General features: G+C 42.8%; 1 protein-coding gene across 10 annotated transcripts in view; it reads left to right on the top strand.

The window, feature by feature from the left end:
- Positions 1-21,524, top strand: part of LOC124058442 (aminopeptidase O (putative)) — a 69,337-nt gene that overhangs the window by 38,955 nt on the left and 8,858 nt on the right. For 8 of the 10 annotated variants that reach the window (XM_046387701.1, XM_046387700.1, XM_046387702.1 and 5 more), the window contains one exon: positions 16,614-16,730. In XM_046387701.1, the coding sequence (XP_046243657.1) occupies positions 16,614-16,730 (117 nt within the window). Of the gene's footprint in view, positions 1-6,317; positions 6,394-16,613; positions 16,731-21,524 lie in introns of all 10 variants that reach the window. The other 2 variants (XR_006843255.1, XM_046387705.1) reach the window with 1 other exon arrangement.

Below are 21,524 nucleotides of genomic sequence, written 5' to 3' on the forward strand. Positions count from 1 at the left end.
GGAGGGAGGGATGGACGAGTGGACGGACGGATGGAGCGAGGGAGGGAGGGGGGATTAGGGGCAGGGGGTGTGGGAGGTCAGCGTTTGAAGTTACACCATAAAAGCTATCCTGAAAGGAAACACGAAGTGGCCCCTCCCCCCCTTTTCCATCCACCTCTCTCTCCTCTCTCCCCTCTCTCCCCTTGTGGCCTGGCCCTCTCCTCTCTCCCTCCTCTACATCTCCCTCCCCTCCCTTTGTTTCTGTGTACAGAGAGTGCCCCATGGATGGACCAGGTGTATTTTATATCACTCCTTCATGTACTTCAAACGCCAAACAGCCCAATTTCTAGTCAGCCCCTCCTCTTTTCATCTGCCTCTCTTCCCTTTTCTCTTCCCTGCATCTACCAGCCTGTTGCAAGGCTGTAAATCACTCAGCTGACCCAATCACCACAGGTGGAGGGAAGGCGGGTTAAAACACAGGAGACAGGAAGGTAGAGGATGAAGGGGAACTTGGGATATATATCTGAGATAAAGTTACAACTGGAGCACCGAACAATGAAAGAGAAATGTGAAAAAAAACAACGCTAGACGCCACCGCTGGGCATCATGTATCCCCCTGTGGTTATCATTTCGGATTGGAATGGAAACATGTATTCAAGCCACAAAATGATGTGCTTGGGAAAAGAAGAGAGCAGGGGTTTCTTACGGAAAGTGAATAAATAGGTGACGGAATGACTGCGTGGCAAGAGAAAGAGATGAAGAGAAGTAGAGCAGAGCAGACAACAGAAATCAGTAAGACGGGATTTTCGGAGCTGAGGGTTGAAGCACGAGCGAGACCAGTGGTGGGTTAGAAATTGATGATTATGAATTCCAGTAAGGTAATGAATCTGTTGCAGGCATTTAAGGAAATGAAGAGCACAGTGGATAGTTGAAGAGATGAGAGAAGCACATGACAGATAAAATATTACCGGACTGGTCAGATGAGGTATGAGTGGTTAGGAAGAAAAGATAGCAAGAGAGGGAATAGAGAAACTAAGACTTTTAGTGGGCAGGAGTTAGGCTGAGCCAGGGTCGCATTTAGTGCTAATGACATCATGGATGATTAGGGAATACACACACGCACACACAAACGCTCACAAACCTATAGATGCACTCAGTGGAAAGACCCAGACACCCCCCACAGAGCAGCCCCAGATCTGGTCCATTTAATGGAGCCAAAGTTTATTACCAACTTCCCCCCGTCTTTGTTTCTGTTACATTATTGATTCACACACATTTTAGTGCGTGCGTCTGACTTTTCTGTGTACACGTAAAACTTGCGTGTGTGTGATTCCAGTGTGTGTGGAGAGGTCTGTAGAGGGATATTAGTCACGGCCGCATGGTAATGGGCCTCATTTTGCTCTCATTTTCATCTGCGGTCTCTGTAATGAGAGGGTCCGTCTGCCCCTGCTGATCAGGACAGGAAACCCTGTAGGGGAAAAGAGCTGGGAAATAGCGGGAGACCTTGGCTAACTTTCCTGGGAATGACATGCTCCCCTGCTCTTTAAAGATGCTATCTGTAAGTTGTGATTGATCTGGGTCTCATATTGATTAAGTGGACTCCATGGCAAAATGCCTCAAAGATGATCAATATGTATCACGCCATGCTTAAACCTTTCCTGAAACCTCAGAGTGCAGCTTTGCCATGAAGGGTGTTCAATACACTCGGGGTTCATGGAAGAACTCGCCTTAATGGCTGACAGATGCAGCAAATCTGAAATAACATTATTTTAACTCTTACACTCACACACACAAAGTGAGTAGAATCAAAATCATGTGTTTACCTGGTGATTTAAAATTGTTTCTGTTACTAGGGTAAAAGAAAAAGAAACCTTCCGTATCTGAGTTTGTCGTAGTTCCAATTTACATATCTACACTGGAATACAATATATTTAATGCAGTACGACACGTCCCAGCGCCTTTGGTGTAGATGTGATAAGGTTCTGTATATGGAAAGTGTTTACATAGCTCTTCCCCTGGATAAACAAATCCGGGAAATGGTGTAATCCGGAATTCCTGACATTCCAGTAGAAATTGTTCTGCACCTCACTTTTTTTTTTAGACTTCACAGTGCTCACCTCCCTGACGCTAAGGCTGCACGCTTATAGCGTCCATGTTGTTTCCTTCGCAGTCTCGTTTGTTTGAACCGCACATGCTAATTTCTGCCTGTGTAGTATTAATCCTACAGAATAGAACAGCAACAGGTCAACAGAAACTCTAACTGTCGATACAGGGAGCCATAGACTCGGAGCTCAACGCATCTGAGAACAGAGACATATTTCTGTATACCGCTAAAACTTGACAGCTGAAGCAGAATAGATGGATGATGAGTCAGCCTCCATCTCACTGTCACTCTGTCATCTCATTTGCACTGGCGTGACAATCTGCACCTTCCTTGTCGATGGTATGGGTTACTGTGATAACACATGCTACGTGGTTTGTGGCTGAGAAAATGTCAACAAAAACAAGTGTAGAGGAACAGGCTGTCTTCAAAATGAAGGCACTGTAGGAACAGACCTGGAATCAAGGATCAGTGTTTAGAATCAGAATCTAAACACTGATCCTTGATTCCAGGTTTTCCAGATGTTGCAACAACGTTCTTTCATTCTTTCTCCGTGGTAGTGGAATAAAATTTGTCCATTGCCATGGAGAAAGCACAGTATCACATTACTTATGTATTGAGCTTTGGTCACATGACAACATGTGACCGTATGAGGTAAGGGGATCCAAACGTTATGAGCGACTTTTGTTTCCAAGGTACACATGAATGTGAATCTTAACTGGACATGCTAAACACATTCAGGCCTCTAGTTTGATAGCTGGCGTACAATAACAGCTCATCCGAATCTCCAGTTAAGTACTTTTCATTTCAACGTGCTGTGAGTGGCTATCCTATTATTATTTACTATCATACTTAGGGCATTTTATGCCTTTTATTAGGAGCCACAAGCAGAGAGATGAAAAGAAATTATGGAACAGACAGATGAGGAAACAACATGAAATAAATGTTCCTGCTTGAACTCTAACAGGGACCATTTAACTCTACTGCTGTCAAATTAAAGACCTACCGAGGTAAAGCAGCACAGAGCATTTTGCTCCTATAGAAGTGCAGGTATCCCACTTTCCATTTTAGCAGGGAATGTAAACCCACAGAGAAATGAACTGAATTCGAGTGGTGACTGAAAATCGTACTTAGGTGCGATGTTGATGGTTTGACAGGGGAGGCAGTGGTGGTAACTCAATGCCCTGTGGGAGGGTAAACATAAAGGAGGCCATGATCAAAGAGCTTCTTCAATCGGGTGGGGTTTGCAGGTGGTGTACAGTACAGTACTCTGTAAGTGGAGGATGGGGAAAAAGGCGGGAGAGCACTGTTGAAACAGTTTCAGTCTGTGAAACGTAAAATAAACAGGCTGAATTTAATCCTCGTCCATGTTTTGCCAAAATAGACCCAAATGTGTTGTGTGTAATAAATTATGAGCCATAATGAAAAAGACTGAGTGACAAATAACCCAACAGTCTTCTCTGTTTTTCTGTTACAACCAAATCTTCCTCTCTTTTTGTTTGTTTACTTTGACCAGTACCCATGAAATAAAGCATTATTCGCTCAGTAATAGTGTTTTTATGGTGTTTGTGTTGTGCTGTTTTCTTTGATGAGACGTCACCACTTCAGGGTGCACTCAGCCAACATTTCAGCAATTCGAATTTGATGGGGACCCATCACACATCTGGTTTTCCTTCATCTTTGTTCTCTCGTCTGCCGTGCACCATCTCCTGATTTGTACAGCCGTCTCCCCTTCTCTTTCTCTTTTCTCTTACACTTTTTCTTACTTGCTCTATCTCCCTCGTTCTGTTTCTCTCTCTCCCTCTGTGATTTATTGCCAATGAATCAGGGATGAGGGAGTATGCCGGAGGAGAGATGGGAACATTCAGGGAAATGGCTGTTTCCGGCCAGACTTCATCACATCAGGATGGGAAATGGTCGGAAGTGTGTGTGCGCGTGTGTGCATGTGTCTGTGTGTGTATGTTTCTCCATTATCAGACCGACTGGGGATCAGCTGAGAATCCACTACTGTGAGCCACAACCCATTAATTGTCTTTAAATGAAAGAAAAACTTGGGCTTGAATGTAAAGAGCTCTTCAAAAATAATCCATTCTATTGCTTTAATGGAATATTTAAATTGCAGTATTTCTATCTGCGGGAACTTCATCAAATATAATTAGAAAGGTCATCACAGTCACAGTGTTTATCATGTGTGACTATGTGGTTCACTTTTATGAGTCCAGTTCATGTTGTGCTACTTATCTCTTCAAATCTTTGTATGTATCTCTTTATCATTTTATGTTGATAGAGGATTTGTGTGCACCCATCACTCTGGGAAACAAGTGTATTGTAGTATTGCAGAAACAGCTCTTAGATCTAATTCTTAACCCTGACATATGATCATGAGCTGTGTATAATAACTGAAAGTCTGTTATGTTCAGGAGCGTTTCAGACAGTAAAAATTTGCTGCAAAATCAATTGATTTGTTCATCGAGGCTCAATAAATCTGCACAAATATTTCATGTCGACTTCAGTTCTGTTAACTTGAACACCTGAATTCATGCTGTCGACCAATAGGAAACCAGTGCAAATGAATGGACTCTCGCTTTTGTTAACAACTGGATACAAATTTGAGAATTTCTTTAAAGAGGTGAAAGGCGGAGATGATAAAGATGGTTTCAGAGAGCCATGCTCTTATCTACTATCTATCTGCTTTTTATATGGCAAAGACATTAATAGATGGACTGACAATAAGTGCACATATTGTACTGTAGCCGCAAAAGAATGGATTTCTTCATTCTTTCGAGTACACTAGATGAAAAGTCTCTCAAGGATGAGCTCAATGGGAGAGTGAGCGGTAGTGAAAGTTCAAGAGAAAATCAGAGGAGAAAGGGAGAGAAGGCGAGTCCAGGACAACACAGCCGGAGTAAAACAACAGATCAATAAAAGTATCTTACTGGCTTTGTCATTTTCTGCAGTAGCTGTTGTGAAAAGTGCTGACCAGGAAGAACAGACTGTGTGGGAATCAAGGGATCAGTGTGGCAAACAACTGCTGTTTGATTCAGCCTTCTGTCACACACGCTTTGCATCAATAAGCTGTTGATCCAGCATTACCTGCCAAACCTTCAGTTCATTTGTGTGCCTGTTTGTGTCTGTACCTTTTTTGCTTGTCACAAAGCTTATACAGTAAGCGTGGATGCTCCTCTACAGAACACATACCCAGCTGTGTGGCCACATGCTTTACTGCACTGTTAACTGGTAACGCGTCCAGTATATGTGACTCCAGAGTTTAACCTGTAAAACCCATGCCGTAACATGACAGGATATTACTGTATAAACTTCCTGAGCGTAAAATCCGTGCAGCCCCTGTAAAAGTGTACATGACAGAACTGTGTTTTAGTTTGACTGATGTATCACGGTGCCGTACTTCTAAAAAATAATGGGAAATCACGCTGTTTAATGCTCAATTACTCAAGTGTTAATGCGGCCAAAGTTCCTGACGTCTGTGCTGATGGAGAGTGAAAACGGTTTTCTCATTTGATAGGTAGTAGAGAAAAAGGAAGAGCTAGAAGAAAATTAAAATTTATCAGCAGCGCAAGTGTAAGAGATGGGAAGAATTATGTGCAGAGAGGGGAGGAGAGGAGCGAGAGGAGATGGCTCCATTTGTGTTGTGTTAATGAGGGAGAGCGAGACTGAAAGAAAGTGAGAGGGAGTGAGGACCAGCATGTATTTGTCTCATTTATCACTCAGCAGCAGTTCTGTTTTCGGGGTCATTTGAAGCTCACAGCCTGTCTCATTTCGTCCGGGGACTCCCTGCAGTCTGCGTGTGTGTATGTTGTGTATGTATACGTGTTTGTGAATGGGGGTATAGAGTAAAATTGGGGGTGGGAGGGGTGCAAAGAGATCACCAGTCTGGGTTGACGATGCTGACAAACCATTTAATGGCGGGCATATCTGCTCAGAAATACCACTTAGAGCTTCATGACTCTTTGAGGAACGCAGCCAGGGCACACTCTCATGCACACACACACACACACATGCACATACACAAGTTGCGTTGGGGAGTTCTGGGGATAGAGTGAGGAGTAGTTACACAGAGCAAGAGTAGCTTCAACAGGCTTTTCACTGAAGTTGTCGAAAAGGACGAACACCCTTACACAAAGACGCATACACGCACGTGCACACACACACACACATGCATTCTGAATCCCAGAAGCATTTGAGTGTCATTAAAGTGCAGCTGTGTTTGTCTTTCCAGCACACATGGAAAACACATCAGGGACAGAGGGAGAGAGAGAGAGAGAGAACACAGCCTGCTGAATATGGCTGCCACAGTGCGTACAAAACGAGCACAGCACTTTGTCACTCACACAAATACACATTGTTCATTTTGGAGTCGATTCAAACGCAAATTTAGACATTCAGTGTAATGCAGTGCTATAAAAATGCACTGTAGCGTGGAGGTCATGGTGTTTAAGCCAGTGACGCTTTAGCCAGACACTTAGTGTAGAGTCATGTTCAATATTGGCCTGGGTTGTAAAATGGAGCTGGCTTTTTAGTGGTGGGAAATGAATCAGTGCTTTTCACATAAAATCAGATTTAGGCGTCACCTCGTAGCTTTCATAGGTACAGTACGTAATGTTGTGTTTGCGTGTCTGTGTGTGCGCGTATGAATGCGGCGTGCTGACTTCTAAAACATCTGTCTTTCCTGGTAACGACTGGGGAGCCGACAGCACTCTCAGACAGCCCTGACGCAATTAGCCTTGTCAAAAACACACGCGCAGGTACACACACACAGATACGCACATGTGCATGCATGCAAAAAGTAATTTCAGCTGTATGCTACCAGGCTCATAGACGCTGAAGATTACAGAAATCTCTGCACATGAAACCAATAACGAGGTGTGTAAGATTTTTGATGGTGTGTTTTGGGGGGGGGGGGCTCGTTTTCACACAGACTTATGATGCCCTGCTCGCATTTGCTGAGTTCACTGTTGTATTTATGCCATATGATCTGGGTTGTTTTTTTGCAGCAGTCTGTGTCCTGTAAGCTTTGCTGCTGTTAAGTCTATATTAAACTCCTGAAGATGGTCAAACCATTATTTTAATGAAGTGGCTTGTTGTCAAGAACCCAAATGCACAAATGATCCTAGACTTATATTACATGGATGAAAGATGTGTTTCAAACCAGTCACTTTCTGAAACATGAGAAGAAAAAGCTGAACTCTTCAGTAACTGATGATTTTCACTAGTTATTAAACTGCAGATTATAATTAATCATTTGTGTATATGGTGTATAAATGGTCAGAAAATTGGGAAAAATACTCACCTTAAATTTCTGAATCCGGAAATGGTGTCTCTGAAATTGCTAGATTTGTCTGACCAATGGCCAAGCAGCCAAATATATCAGATAAAAATCAGTTTACTATCTAATTAGGAAATATTCACAATTAAGAATCTGGAGCAAGAAAATGTTTGGCTAATCAAAATGGTCAGTGGATTCTCTTTTGATTCCACTTATCCATTGATTGACTTTGTTGTGGCTTGAGAAACGTTCTTGTGACCATTAAAAATGTATATCCCTTATTTTTGTCCTGTTACAATGAGAATGATGAACACGTTGTATCACTGTGACGGAGCTGTGCACACTATCGGTCAGACTGTCGGGGGGTGAAAACCCAGAACTACTCTCTCAGTCTTTCCAAAGGTCTGGAGTAATGTAGTATTAAAACAGTCAGACAGACACATATGAAAGTGTTCAGTTGTTGCCAACAGCCATACTACAGACGACAGTATCGGCTCCACGCTCTCCAGTCTGGGACATCATGTGTTGCTAAACTGGATGTGGTCTTATCAAAGGAAAAAAAGACAGAAGGATTGTCTTCCTGGGTTTTTAATGCAAAGTAAACAACAAGTTTTGAATTTCTCTCCATCTGTTTTTCCCGTCGGTGTCTCTCTGAGATGCTCTCTCTTACTCCATCACTCTCCTGCTTCTGCGGTGTCTTCTGTCATTCTCTAATATCAACCTCTTTTTCCTCTTCATTCGTGTGTATGTCTGTGTGTGTTCGTGCACGTGTGCAGTGCATGACTCCACAGCTGTGTGTGCGTTTCTGTCTGTGCAACAGATATCTGGGTTTAGTCCATCCCACATACCTCTGTCAGCTCAGACTGCTTGAACCCAGCCAGTCTGGAGTTCAACCAGGAGACAACACACATACATTCTGCACACTCAGCCACACACACACACATAAAGACACAAAGACCAACAAAGAAGGAGATAACACAGCTCAAACAAATGCAGAAAGACACAGTCGGTCTCCTCCTGAACATGACCTTTGTTTTTGACGGCTCTGGCGATGTTAGCGTCTCTCTGCTCTCTCCTCTCCCTTTCTCGTCTTTTGCTGCCACTTCCTCTTCGTGTTTGACTCTTGCCTGCCAGAGCCATCCCATGTTTCTTTCTCCCACTCTGGCCTTCTACCTCTTTTCTTCAGTGTGTCTTTCAATGGAGGTAGGTGGCAGCTATCGTGCCACGTTGGAGGTCATCACTGGTGCATGTTTGTGTTTTACCCCCATTATGGTTGTCATCCAGCTGAACCCGGACGATTCCTAGCTATGTGTGTGTGCGTGTATGCTCACTTTTGCTCGCTATACAACAGCATGATTAAATTGCCAACATTCAACTGCATGAAATGAGCTTACAAAATTTTGACCTGTCACTACATGTGTGTTTGTCTGTGTGCTATTAACCCCTTGGAGTTATGATAATCAAGAGCAGCACACACCACTGATAATATTTATCCACAACCCCTTTCAAGGAAACTGCAGTGTGGCTGGTAGCCACTGTTGTTTTTCTTTCCCCCCAGGGATAATATTTAACCATGACCCTAGGCTGCTCTCGCCCTTTCAGTATCAGGCCAGAACAAATGACATGAGGAAATTAAACCTGGGTGCTCTGCTATTTTCAGCCTCAGTCACTTTCATATTTCCGTGCCTTATGTCTTCAGGGAGAGGGCAGATATCTGTGAGATAACTGAATGTACCTTGTTAGTGCCGAGCATCAGGTTTTAAATGAATTCCAATACGGTGATGAATTTGGATTGGGACGTCAGTATTTCCCACAGAATGTTGTTGTTGGCAGGAATAAAATCCACCAAAGCCGGATATAGGCCATCACACAAAACTGAAACTATAACTATGGAAAATAAATATGGAAAAACAGTCACACAACAACAAGAACGGGATACACTGTGTTGCTTAAAACTGGAGTTTTGGGATTACAATGACATTCTATGAGACAGATGTATAAGATACATTGTACTTTGAATACACAGAAATGACATTTTAGTATTTAGGAGCATCAATCCCTTGTTTTTTTTTTATTATTTGTTGATTTAAAAAATAGAAATATAGAACTTATCCTTCACAAAGTCCTTTAGAAGCATGTATCTTCCATCAGTTTGTCCATGTGTAGTTTCACCCCAAAAAAATCCTTTATTGGTCATTTCTGCACCATCCCTTTCTCCTCACCTCTGTCTTTGTCTAAGCTGGCGTCCAGCTGTTTGGATGTGTCACTCCAGTGCAAATGCTGCAGATGTTTTCTCTCACGCACAAACAGTAGTCCTTTTGTTTCAGCGTTGTTTCAGAGGCTTCTCTCTTTCATAAGTGTATGGGTGCTGCAGGGGCAAAGCACTCGCCCGCTATCACTGAGAGACCGCCCCCCATTGTCACTCCTACTGGTTGGTAAGGGCACCTGCGTGAAGGGGAGTTGGAGGAGGTTTTTCAATGAAGGTGACAGGTGAAAAAGGCACTGAAAAAGGTCCTGTCTCTACTTCCCCAAAACAATGGCGGTAGAAAGGACAAATATTGTCCTTTAGGAGACTTGTGCTTTCCAAATTTGTTAAGAAATGAGTGAAACAATAAAAAAGATATCTGAAATGTGTATGTGTTTGAGAAGTTGTTTGTGTCTCCATTGGGAGAGGAACAACGGGTTGTGGGAGGAGAAGGAGGAATGGTAAGCGGGAGGCGAGGGAGGCATCCACTGGAGACAGTTAGATTTGTGGCTTGCGTCAAAGCATAGAGTGCCAGAGATTAATTAAACTTCCCCTGTTTTGGAGGTGTGTGCGTGTGTGAATGAGTCAGAGCGGTGTTGAGTAGGAGAGAAAACATGTTAATTGCCTGCATGATCTATGCCAAATTGCAGAAACATAGAATTTTACATAACAAAAACACACCACTTTCTGCTTTCTGATGAGCTGAAAAAACCTGCTTTATGCCTGCTGAAAGTGCACATGTGTACTTGCATAAACTCTGAGTATTTCTCCATGCGTCTGCATGTGTTCCTGGTTGATTCCCCCTCAGAGAAGGTAGTCATTCCCCACTGCCCAGTCCCACTGTGTGTGCTTTTTCAGCTTAACCCCTGACTCACAACCCTGCTGTGACCCCATGCTGGTTTTTGATTGGCTTGAGACTGTGAACTTGCAGGCCAGGAAGGAAGATTGTTTGGGGGGGGAGTCAATCGCAGCTACCAGCTAGCAGCTGATCAAACACATGCATACATACAACCATCTATACGGATGCAGACTGGGTTATATACTGGGGAACTGAGAAGAAGTAAACATGAATGCCTAGTACATGCTCAAAAATGTATCCAGCGCACAGCATAAACGAGGCACATTGACTTGTTTGTTTTCCAAATGGGCTCTGTTGATTGGCAACGTATTGAACGTGCTGTGAATATTTGTTTCCCATTACATCCATACTCAAGCTGGTGAATATCCCTGACAGTTTGCCAGTTGTTAGCGCATGTGCTCATGTCAGCAGACACACTGATGAGACAATTGATCAGTCTCTGTGGTCACAAGCTCATTTCAAAACTTGAAAAGCTTTCTGAGCTCTTTCTCTTGTCCGTCTGATTCTGCCTCAAATGTCTTCTATATTTTTTGCTTCCTGATTCAGTTAACGACTGACTGCCACAACCAGACCAATACACAAAAATATACACCCTTATCCTGATCCTTGTAGATTCTGTTTGTTGATTAAAGCAAAAACAAACGCTATTCATGATTTGATTGGAGATAGACAGTCTGTATCTGTAGGTCATCACCAAGGTCATCAGTCTATGACCGGCACTATCGGTGAGATCATCGCCGTGCTGCAGCTGCAGCAGGTGTGACATCATTTGAGCAGATGATAGCACAGAAAACAGCTCCATTTCACAAGTTGAAGGGGTGACATGTGACTCACAGATAACCTTTCGCGCTCCAACCCATTACCCGAAATTGGTTTACAAAAGCTATGATGTCAGCAGTCCTTTTTATAATGTCTTTGGAGACCTTGTGAAGCCTCAGGATTGCAGTATCATATTCCCACAGTGTATGAATTTATTTTTCTTTAACCCTTATCATATTCATAGCGTCCTCTCATTACTGCTGTGCTTTTTACTGAAATCTCCACTACACGCTTCTGAAGCAGAGGCTCCTGCTCTTGTGTGAGAAGCTTCCTGCTAATGTGACCATGTATGTGTTAATTAGATAAAGTCATTACTGAGAGAGATAGTGAGGCTCCGTCTGCTACATGGAGTCAGACATTATTTGTTTAGGTTTATGGTTAGAAATGCTCTTTATGAGTGGTAGAAGTGGTGCATGGATTTCAGAGAACCGTATGACCACTTGCCAGCTACTAACGGTTTCTTTACATCATTTGGTTTCCAGGTTTTGTTTTTTTTTTCCTCTTTGCGTGCCATTTTCTTCCTAACCATCTGTCCCATTTTGTTGCGCATTTTAAATCTGCGCAGCTGTATAGAGCAGTTACAGGCTAATTAAAAGTGTAAGTATTTGTGATGCTATTTATGCTGTCAAGGCTGTTGAAAGAATCTTAACAGCTGCTTGGTGTACTGTTTCTCCTCAAGCCCTGAGCCTGCCGCTGCAGTTTGAGCAGATGAATGCTCGGGCCCTAAATCAAGTGTAAAATAAAGACGGACGGAGAAAGATAAAGGATGCAAGGAGGGGTTTATAATTGGAGGAGCCAGACACGCAGTTCGGTCCAGTGAAAAGGAGTTGGTATGGAGACGGGGAGCCGACAGTCATGGAGACAGAGGCAGAGTGAAAGGGAGGGATTTGAGGGGAAGAATGGGTGAAACCTTAGTACCTGAGGCGTGGGCTGAGGCCTTTAGCTGCTGGTGCCAGAATGTGTTTTTACGAGCCTGCGGTCAGACAAAAATAAAAGGCAACCGAGCGGCATCACACACACACACATAATTCAATGGCCTCTCATAGTTTGGTTTTATAATGTCACAGTTACTCGGTGTTGCCAGCCCCTTTAATGTAGTGTGACTGAACAAGCAGCACACTCTCCCCCATTGGCACTGAGGGTAGGGAGTAAGAGAAAGAAGAAAGGGGAGGTAAGGGAGGTTAAGAAAGCATAAGCAACACCTCTGTATTCCTTTCAGTGGTGCCAAGGGCGTAGAAAGAGGTTCCCTTAGGGGCTTTGGACTCATTATATACATTTTATGGGTCATTCTCTGACTCCCCCCCCCCCCCCACAACCTCTTCTGTGCTTTTTCTCTTTTCATGTCTGTCTCTGTTTTTGTTTGTTATTTGTCTCTCCCCACATTTCTTGTCATTTCAGTTGTTTTGTTTTTTTTTTTAATTTCCTTTTTTGGTTTACCTGTCAGTTATAATGAGACTGACTTGTTATCACTACAAGCAACCTGTATAAGTTTAACAGTTCAAGCCACAATACCTTGACCAACAGTCCAGTGAGAGAAAAGTCTAAAAACCAGAGCAAGAAGTAGGAGTAAAAAAAGACCAGCGTTATTTTTCTTGAAGCAGAAACGTGGGAGAGTGATTCAGTTAGCAGAGGTTATCTGAGGTTCCTCTTGTAGAGATGTGATGCTAAATGGCAGGTGACCTCTTACTGTAACCAGAGACTAAAAGGGGTGTAGATCATGACCGTCTTTAGCGCTGAGGATGTGTGAGGGATAGAAGAAGAAGAAGGAGTGGAAATCTTTTGAATCAGTCCTGTCAATTGCATTGAAAAGGGACACAGGCTCACCCTCCTGTGTACTGTACAGAACGCAGAGCGATACTAAGTGATGTTGCCATGGAAATACTGAACCGAGTGATGGATTACTGGAAAAGGATCGAAATAAAAAAATTAAGATTTATGTTTTTGTTTTTTTTTTAATTTGGAGGACCCTTTTTTAACTCAACTCCTTTACTGCAGCTCTTTTGGTGTTACAGTTGATGCTGTGTGTGTGTGTATACATTCCGTACAAAAGGCCAAAGAACTTGGATTCATTTTGTGCTGTGCGAACATGTTATGCAGCAGTGGTAGCATGACTAATGTTGCTTAGTCCCATACACCCACACATATGCACTCACACACGTACACACACACACAAAATGTAGCTGCTTCCTCCTTTTGACTCTTCTCTCATCACTCTCATTTTCTCTGACTCCCATGGAAATTCCATGCACAGCATTGCACACATATACATCAACACACACACTCTGCTGTATACGCATTGTAATGTATTTATAGATTGTTTTTGACATCACATCCTCTGTTTACTATAGCTGGTTTTCTCATTGAGCTCTCCATCACTGTGGCAAACTGTCTATATTTGTGCATATGTCCACTCGTGTGTGTGTGTGTGTGTGCGCGCGCATCATTGTTCAGTAGAGGTTTAGAGGTCAGTGTGTGAAGGGTACATTTCAGCTTCATATTTCTCAGAGGTCTTTGTACTCATTATAGAGAGAGTAACCGACTGGTGTCGGTGGTTTGTACATAGATGGAGTGTGTGCTGGTTTGTGCATTGTTTTATATATATATATTTATTATCCTTATGAGTGAGATTACAGGAGTGTTTGTGTGTGTGAGAGAGAGAATGAGCGAGGCTGTGTATTTTTTCTTCACCATTAGCATTCCTCAGCTTTGATGGACAGTATGGGAATGAAATGCCTCTTTCATGTGGCCAAATTCTTTTTTGTGTGTGTGCCTGTGTGTGCGTGCGTGTGTGTGTGTGTGTGTGTGTGAAAGACAGAGAGGAGAGATATTTTCACATGAATCATTGAGATGGAGAGGGATACATTTCCCCCTTCAGTGGTAAAGTACTTTCAGCACTGTACTATTAAGAGCTATTGTTAGAGTTACCCATGACCTGGTCATGACAGGGGGCTGTGTATGGATGTGTGTGTGTGTGTGGTTTGTAAGTGTTTGTGTGCCATTCTTCAGGCTGTACCCATTAATAAGGGAGTACTCAGCCGTGGAGTTCACCTTTTGCCCTATAATTGCTCTCTCTCCCCTGTATCTTTGTCTCTCTCTCTCACACACACACACACACACACTCAGCTGTACCCTACAAACACAATTTCAGTCACCGATGTGAAGTTAGATTCCTCCCAAAGCAGTTGTCAAACACTCGGTGATACTGACCTACAGTTGGAGTGATGGAAGAAATATCCAGTCACAGTTGAGATTTTTCACATAGGATGTTTGGCTAAATCAGTGTGCAAATAGTTACAGTCCAAGGCGCAGTACAGAAGGAGACACCATTGTGAAAAAGTACCACAATACTCATAGAAAACAAGATAGATAGATAGGTCTTCTTGAGGTTTTTGAAGACAGAGTTTTAGCAGTTTTTTATTGTACTGGCAGAGTCAGTCTTTGTTGCATCAGGTTCATTTTGGGTTCACGAGCACAAAGAACTCATGGGAAACACTTAGTGCACATAGTGAAGTAAAAAGTACAGTATAAAGTAGCATAAAACTCTACTCATGTACAGCACACATACATGAGTAGAGTATGAGAAGTAGATCATACAAGGTTGCTGTTGATGTTGGTGATTTCACCATGGAGATGTTACATGTGATGATATCGTGTGTGCGTGTGATGCAATGTACCATCATTGACCAGGAATTTGTTTTTGGAGACACTGGTGCAGACTTATTGATTACCACCATGGCAACAAAAGTACATACAGGCCCAACAGGACCTCACTGTCAGTGCAGAGGGATGGATGTGGGTGTTGTGGTAGGTGTGTGTGTGTGTGTGTGTGTGTCTGCTGTGTATAAGACGGAGAGAGAGAGTAGTGTTTCGTTGCTGTGGACTCCTCACTTTTCAAAGGGTGGGAGAGTGAGAAGGCTCATGGGTGGGCCCCGGAGAGACCCTTTAGAGATGTAGACGCCACTTCAGAAAACACTCAGCTTTCACAAAATGGTGGGAGGAGGGACGGAGGAAGGGGAGAGTCGATCGAGGGTGAAGGGAAAGACTGGATATCAGATTTTCCACGGAGTTAAATGATCATCAGTGTGTGTGTGTGTGTGTGTGTGTGTTTAACTATTTGCCAGTATAGTCTGGGTGTTATTCCCTCAGCTTTAAGAGTTACACGCCGAAACACTTCCTGGTTTCAGATCAGATATTTCCCAGCAACACAAAGGAGGCTGTTTACCAAAGATAGCTTTAAATGGATAGGCTCTTTACGAAATAGATATTGCATAAATGGAGCTATTTACTCCTTGCTGGATGTGTTTACCGGAGTTTTGTCTGTCTACCTCCTTCTCTGTCACATTCTTTTTTTTTTTTTTTTTTCCCTGTCGCTCTCGCGCTCTGCTTCACTCAGTCACACACACACTTCATACCTATTTTCACTTCAGTCTCTGCTGGGACTTCAGCCATTAATTGTGTCCCAGACTGGGACCGGAGAGTGCTGGGTGTATGCACGAGAGATGCAGGCAAGGCTGGGCACAGCTCTCTCCAGAGGAGGAAGTCGCTCTCTCATATCACTGCCCACATCCATCCTCAGAATGATCATCTAAATTCACCGCTTTTTTCACCGCCGTTTTCACCGTCCCTGAAGATGTCGGTCATGAGAACAAAATAGCTCGTTTCCTTCAGGTTTGCCTTCAGAAAACACGATCAGTGTGTGCGCTATTAAGAGCAGCGTGGCACCATGTAAAAGCTTTTTACTTTTCTCAGTTTTAAGGCGCTGTCATCGCTGCAGTCGGGGATTTCATAGCGTCTCATAAACTACAAAGAATAAATGTTCTAAAAGATTCCCTTTTTTTTTTTTGGCAGCATGTTTGCTGCCTTCTTTTCTCTACAATAGGACAATATCAAAAAGGACAACTTCACTGCTTTGTTTCACTTCTCTCTCTTTCTCTGTCCTTGATTTGAGTTCTAATATTTTCCTTTCATCCGTCCTCAATTGTCTATTTTGTAATATTTCCCAGTTGTACAAGATTCACTTGGTTTACCATATTTATTCAATTGGTATCTCGGCTCTGTTTTATTATGCTGCCGTTTCCTCCTTTTGGAAGGCTGCATTAATTGCCTGACTTTATATTGATGTGTATTTTCCATCAAGCCTTCCCCAGCACCGAAAAGAAAATGCTTATATTATATAATTTTGCCAGTTTAGTAGTTTGAAGCTGCTGGTGTCAGGAGGATGTGACTTTTTTTTTCCACAATGTCCAATAATATGTCTCAGTAGATTTTATGAGGAAGCTTGTGTACGTTGGCACTATTAATCTCATGATTGGTTTTGTCTCCTCAGGTGACGTCGGAGCAGCTAGTGATGCTTTTGGAGCTTCTGCTCGAAGAAGAGGAGCTAAGCGTTGCAACAATGCGCGCTCTGGAGAGAACTTACGACCTACAGAATCAAGACGCTGAGGTAAGACCACACACACACACACACATACATTCACACATGCTCAGACAAGTAAGCGTATCCATCCAAGCTCCATAATCTCCTTCAATAATTAAAGAAAAAAAAAGGTTTCCTCTCCCTTCTATCCCAAGGCTCACTGCTTAGTAATGTGTAGTAAATTCTGCTGTAATAGCAGCTCTCTTTACAGCCACCATTACTGACTAAATCCCAAAAGTATTCGCTTCATGTTTTAGTACTATACAAAGTTCCTTAATGGTACTATTAACGATGTTTGTGAGTATGTTCGTGTGTGTTTTCTTGTCTGTGTTTGTGCTCTGCAGCTGTGTGAAGAGTTCTTTACTGTACGTTGCTGCCTCTCGCTACGGGAGCACGAGTGTGAAAACGCAGCTGTGGCCGAGCCCGTAAACTGTTCACGCTAACCTCCATCGTTAACACATGGCTCGTCTTGAAAAGAAAAACTTGATACATATTTAGTTTTTTACAAGTTCTTATTAATTATATGAGCTGTTTTGTTGGGTCAGTAATGTATATAATGGGGCTCAGATGTTCTGCTGTACAGTGCCAATTGAGCAGTTGTTGTACTGAAACCAGACATCTAAAGTCGCATCTAAAGGCTTTTTTATCGTTCCCAAAATCACAGTCAGGCCACTACTTCAAGTTCTCAAAAAAAAGAAAAAGTCGCCTCTAATCTTTCCAATATTTCTGTGATTTTACTCACTAATTAAACTCGCAGTCACAAGCTGAGGTCACTTCGCGTTTGGCCTCGGGTCCAACTTTAGGTCCAAACCTCTTTAGTTGGACTTCCTGGCAGATGAAAGCAGAATCTCATCTGCAGTTTCCAGGAAAAACTTTCAATGTTCGCTAAAAATACACAGGGCCATTATGCACATAGTCAGGCATGAAAACACGTGCTCGCTCTCTCTTACACACACACACCTGCATGCACCTGTCTGAAGGCAATGGTCCTGTCCTAATGTTAGCAATCTCATTCAGAATCACATAAGTTCTCTCCTTATAAATGTGCCCATTTATTCTCCTTTCTTTCTTTCTTTCTCGTCCTTTCTGTCTCCTCTTACGATTGTATTCGTCTTCTCACTCAGCTTTTCTGAATCCTCCACTGAATCCTCTTCAGAAGGGCTGAGGATTTAAAATTCTTGCACAAATACAAAAGTGAGTGCAGTTCAGCTGCGGTCCCTCACTGTTTACTTCACAGAGAATGCGAGCTGAGTGGATGAATACTGGATTATAGGAATGATTCTTATGGCTTCTGAAGGGCGGTTGGTAGTACGTCGACCGCAGATGCATCGTGATAAGACAAAACAAGACACAAATTGTTCACCCTAAATATAGAACTGAAAAAAAAAAAGAAATCTCCTTAACATGATTGCATACCTCTTCAGTGACAGCCTGTCCTGATTTGCTGTTTTAATCAGTTTTATCAATCCATTTTGTAAGGTATTTTCTCATTACTACAGCTTCATCTGGCACGGCACGCTGTTACATATACAGTAGTTTGACCACCTGTTAGCTGCTTGTCCAGAGACGCTTATAGTATCGCACAGTGAAAGTGATAAAGGTGCGGTAAAGAATGGTGTGCAGTCTGTGTGTGTGTGTTTGCGTGAGCATGTACGCTGTAGTGAAAGTAAATCCGTTGCTGACCGCGGCGCTGTGCGTGCGGCGGGCGGGACTGCTTTGTGAATGGCGTGAGTGACCATGAATGCGTCTGTGAGCCGGAGCATGTGTTTGCATGTATGAGAGTGAGAGTGCATGACTTTTCCCATGAGCCTCATGTGATGTGAGACGCTGTGTGCTTCTGTGTGTGTGTGTGCATTTGTGCAGTTTTGTGACCGCATTTCTGATTTTGTGGGAGTACACATGCATGCTTGAGTGTGTGTGTGTGTGTTTGTTGAAGGCCATCTGTCGGTCAAGCACACAGAAGACATTGTCTGTTTCTGCCCAGGTTAGGTTTACCACTTCACTGTCTGGTTCCACATGTGAGGTGGAGAAGAGCAGACACAGGAAGAAGAATTATTAAGAATAAACCAAGGAGTGTCTGAGGACAAAAAAAAAAAACAAAAGTCCTAGTTTATTTGTGTAGCCTTTCATCACAATGACAGTCTCAGTGGGTTTACAGACTGGAAACAAAAACAGCTTCAGAAGTGGAAAAAAATAGATGAATAAAAATTAAAACCCTGAAGCTGCGTTCACATGATAAGAAATTTGCTCTTTGCTCACCGCGAGCGGTTGCAGAGGCGAAGCGCAGGTATAAGGTCTTCATCGTTTCATCATCTCTAACATTTTTGAGCAACAAATCAGAATTTATATGTAGCATGATGGGATGTACTGTTGCTAAGTTGATGTTCTCTTGTCAGCAATTGTTAGTTTAGGGTGTTTTTTTTTCATCTGCCTGCGTATGTGTGTTCTGTCTGTGCCACACATGGCTCTTGGTTGCTCTTTGATTTTCGGGTGGTGCGCAACACCAAGGATAGCACTGAGTTCTCCCATAGGAAAACAATGGGACTGCCAGCACAGAGCGTTTTTCCCGCTGATCCTGTGTAGGAGCTTTGAGAGGAATCACAGAGGAGGGAGTCCTTTTCCAGGCCTAATAATCTACATTGGACAAATGACTGTGATAGTGTAATGGAGCACAGATGTCAGGTTGAAAGCAAAGCTGACACAGTTAGTTTTTTATTCTGTTATTGAGTTTTCGCAAAATGAATCATTAGCTACACATGCATGTTTGAATATTTCAAGCAATATTCTAGGCAAAAATGGCAAACATTCACTTTTCACATTCACTGCCTGAATCCTGAAATAATTGTTAGATACAGCCTAGTTGAAAGACATATCTGTTCTAACAAGTTGTATTTCAGTTAGTTTTCATTATATACAGTTGACAGTATATTTCCTCTCTTCATCCAGAAAGTCAGTATATGAGGCTGTGTTTGGTTGTCTGAGCATGCAAGAATGCTTGCATCTCCTCTCCATACATGTTTTTGCGCGTCTTCCTTGTCTATAAGAGTCTGAATTTATGAGACGTGTAAGTTTGTCACGGTATGTGTGAGCACACACACAGTATGTTAATATCGGTTGTGGCGTTGGTGTATGTTTCAGTATTGGCGGAGGGTGAAGGAGGGGCGGTGGTGCACTAATAAATGAAGGAATGTCACTGTGTTATTACATGTGCTGTCAGAGAAAGAGACCCAGTGAGAGGAAGCAGAGTCAAAAAAAAAAAAAGGAGGGTGGGGGGCTAAGGAGAGTCGCACCAGGCAGCTGCTCTGCCCCAGGGCTCTCCCCAGGAATGTAACCCACACAGGGAACAGCTGCTGGGGCTACGCAGGCCAGAAGTTCAGGGCTGGCACCAGAGGGTGCACATGCCGTACACACACACACACACACACACACACACACACACACACACACACACACACACACGCACACTCCCACATTCATGAACACAGGCACGCATATCATTGTTCCTTGAGCGTGTTAAACCTATACTCATTGCTTTTCGTCAAGTCTGCTTTGGGGTTTTTGCAGAATGTGAGGGTCAACAGAGGAAGAGAATGTATGGAAATAATTGAAAGTTTTGATGAGAGAGAGACCTTCTGAGACCAATTAAATTCATGTTTATTTTAGCAGGTTGCGACGTTAATGCAAGGATTTAAACGTGGCTATTTTAAAGGGAGCGATCTAAAAACTCCTACTACGTGTGTGCTCACATTCACATGGCACTCAGGTAGATCCGTTTGGCGCTCTTTCTGGAATACTACCTGAAAATGAATATCTGTACAAGTGTGTATAAATGCCCAAAGCTTGAGCTGTTGAAAAAGAATCAATCACACCAAAATCCCACGCTTGGTCACCGTACTCTCCAAAGGACTAGTTTATTATCCCGAGTGTGTGGAGATAGTTATGGAGGAGATTGAAAAAACTGAGCCGAGGGAACCTGTCAGGCTTTAAAGAAGTGACAGAGCTTTGAAAGATTTTTCATCTTGATTTTTTACTTTTTTTTTTTTATCCGTCTTCTGTCTCTTTTATCATCCTCCTGTACGTCTCCTCCACGAGAGTGTTTCCATGTACAAGTGCACCGTGTATATCCACGCCAGCGCACGTGCACAGACGCACACGCACGCTCCCAGCACATGATGAAGTATGATGGCTGAGGCGGGGACAGAGCCAGTCTCTGATCTCTCCTGTAACCTCGGCAACAGAGCCCCTATTGATCCTCTGAGAGAAAGGCCACGCATTAGCTTTCACACACATGCACACATACAGTGAAAACACACACACACTCTCTGCAAACACACACATGCGCTGAAGAATTGAATAGAACTTTTTGAGCATGAACTTTAGATTTCGATGGTTTCCTTTCTAAAGTAAAGTTCACGTCTGTTAATCCTCCGATTCTGGATGATTCTTTTCATTGTCAGTGGAGCAGCTTCCAGCTTTGTCTTTCAGCTTGTCAGATGAGCCATTTGTCTTTTGTTACTGGTGTTGAGGGAGACCTGATCAGATTAATTTGTGAGTGCACCAGCCAAAAGCATTAAAATGAAATGTCTACCTAAAGGGCAACTTTTTAAAGAAACAGTGAATGAAAATAACAGATTGAACGCCATTCTGCTGTGTGCGATTTTTTTTTTGTTTTAATCAGTAATATGAACTGTGTTTAAGAGTAGCTTTCAGGAGGTCAGCTCCAAATGTTCAAACACTTAAACACTGATACAGGCAAGTGTGGTTATTTTAATTTAACTTTTTTTTTTTAAATGCTTCATTAATTGATCTTCTTTTTTTGGG

The sequence above is a fragment of the Scatophagus argus genome, chromosome 4, assembly GCF_020382885.2.
Source record: "Scatophagus argus isolate fScaArg1 chromosome 4, fScaArg1.pri, whole genome shotgun sequence".
In the NCBI taxonomy this organism is placed as follows: domain Eukaryota; kingdom Metazoa; phylum Chordata; class Actinopteri; family Scatophagidae; genus Scatophagus; species Scatophagus argus.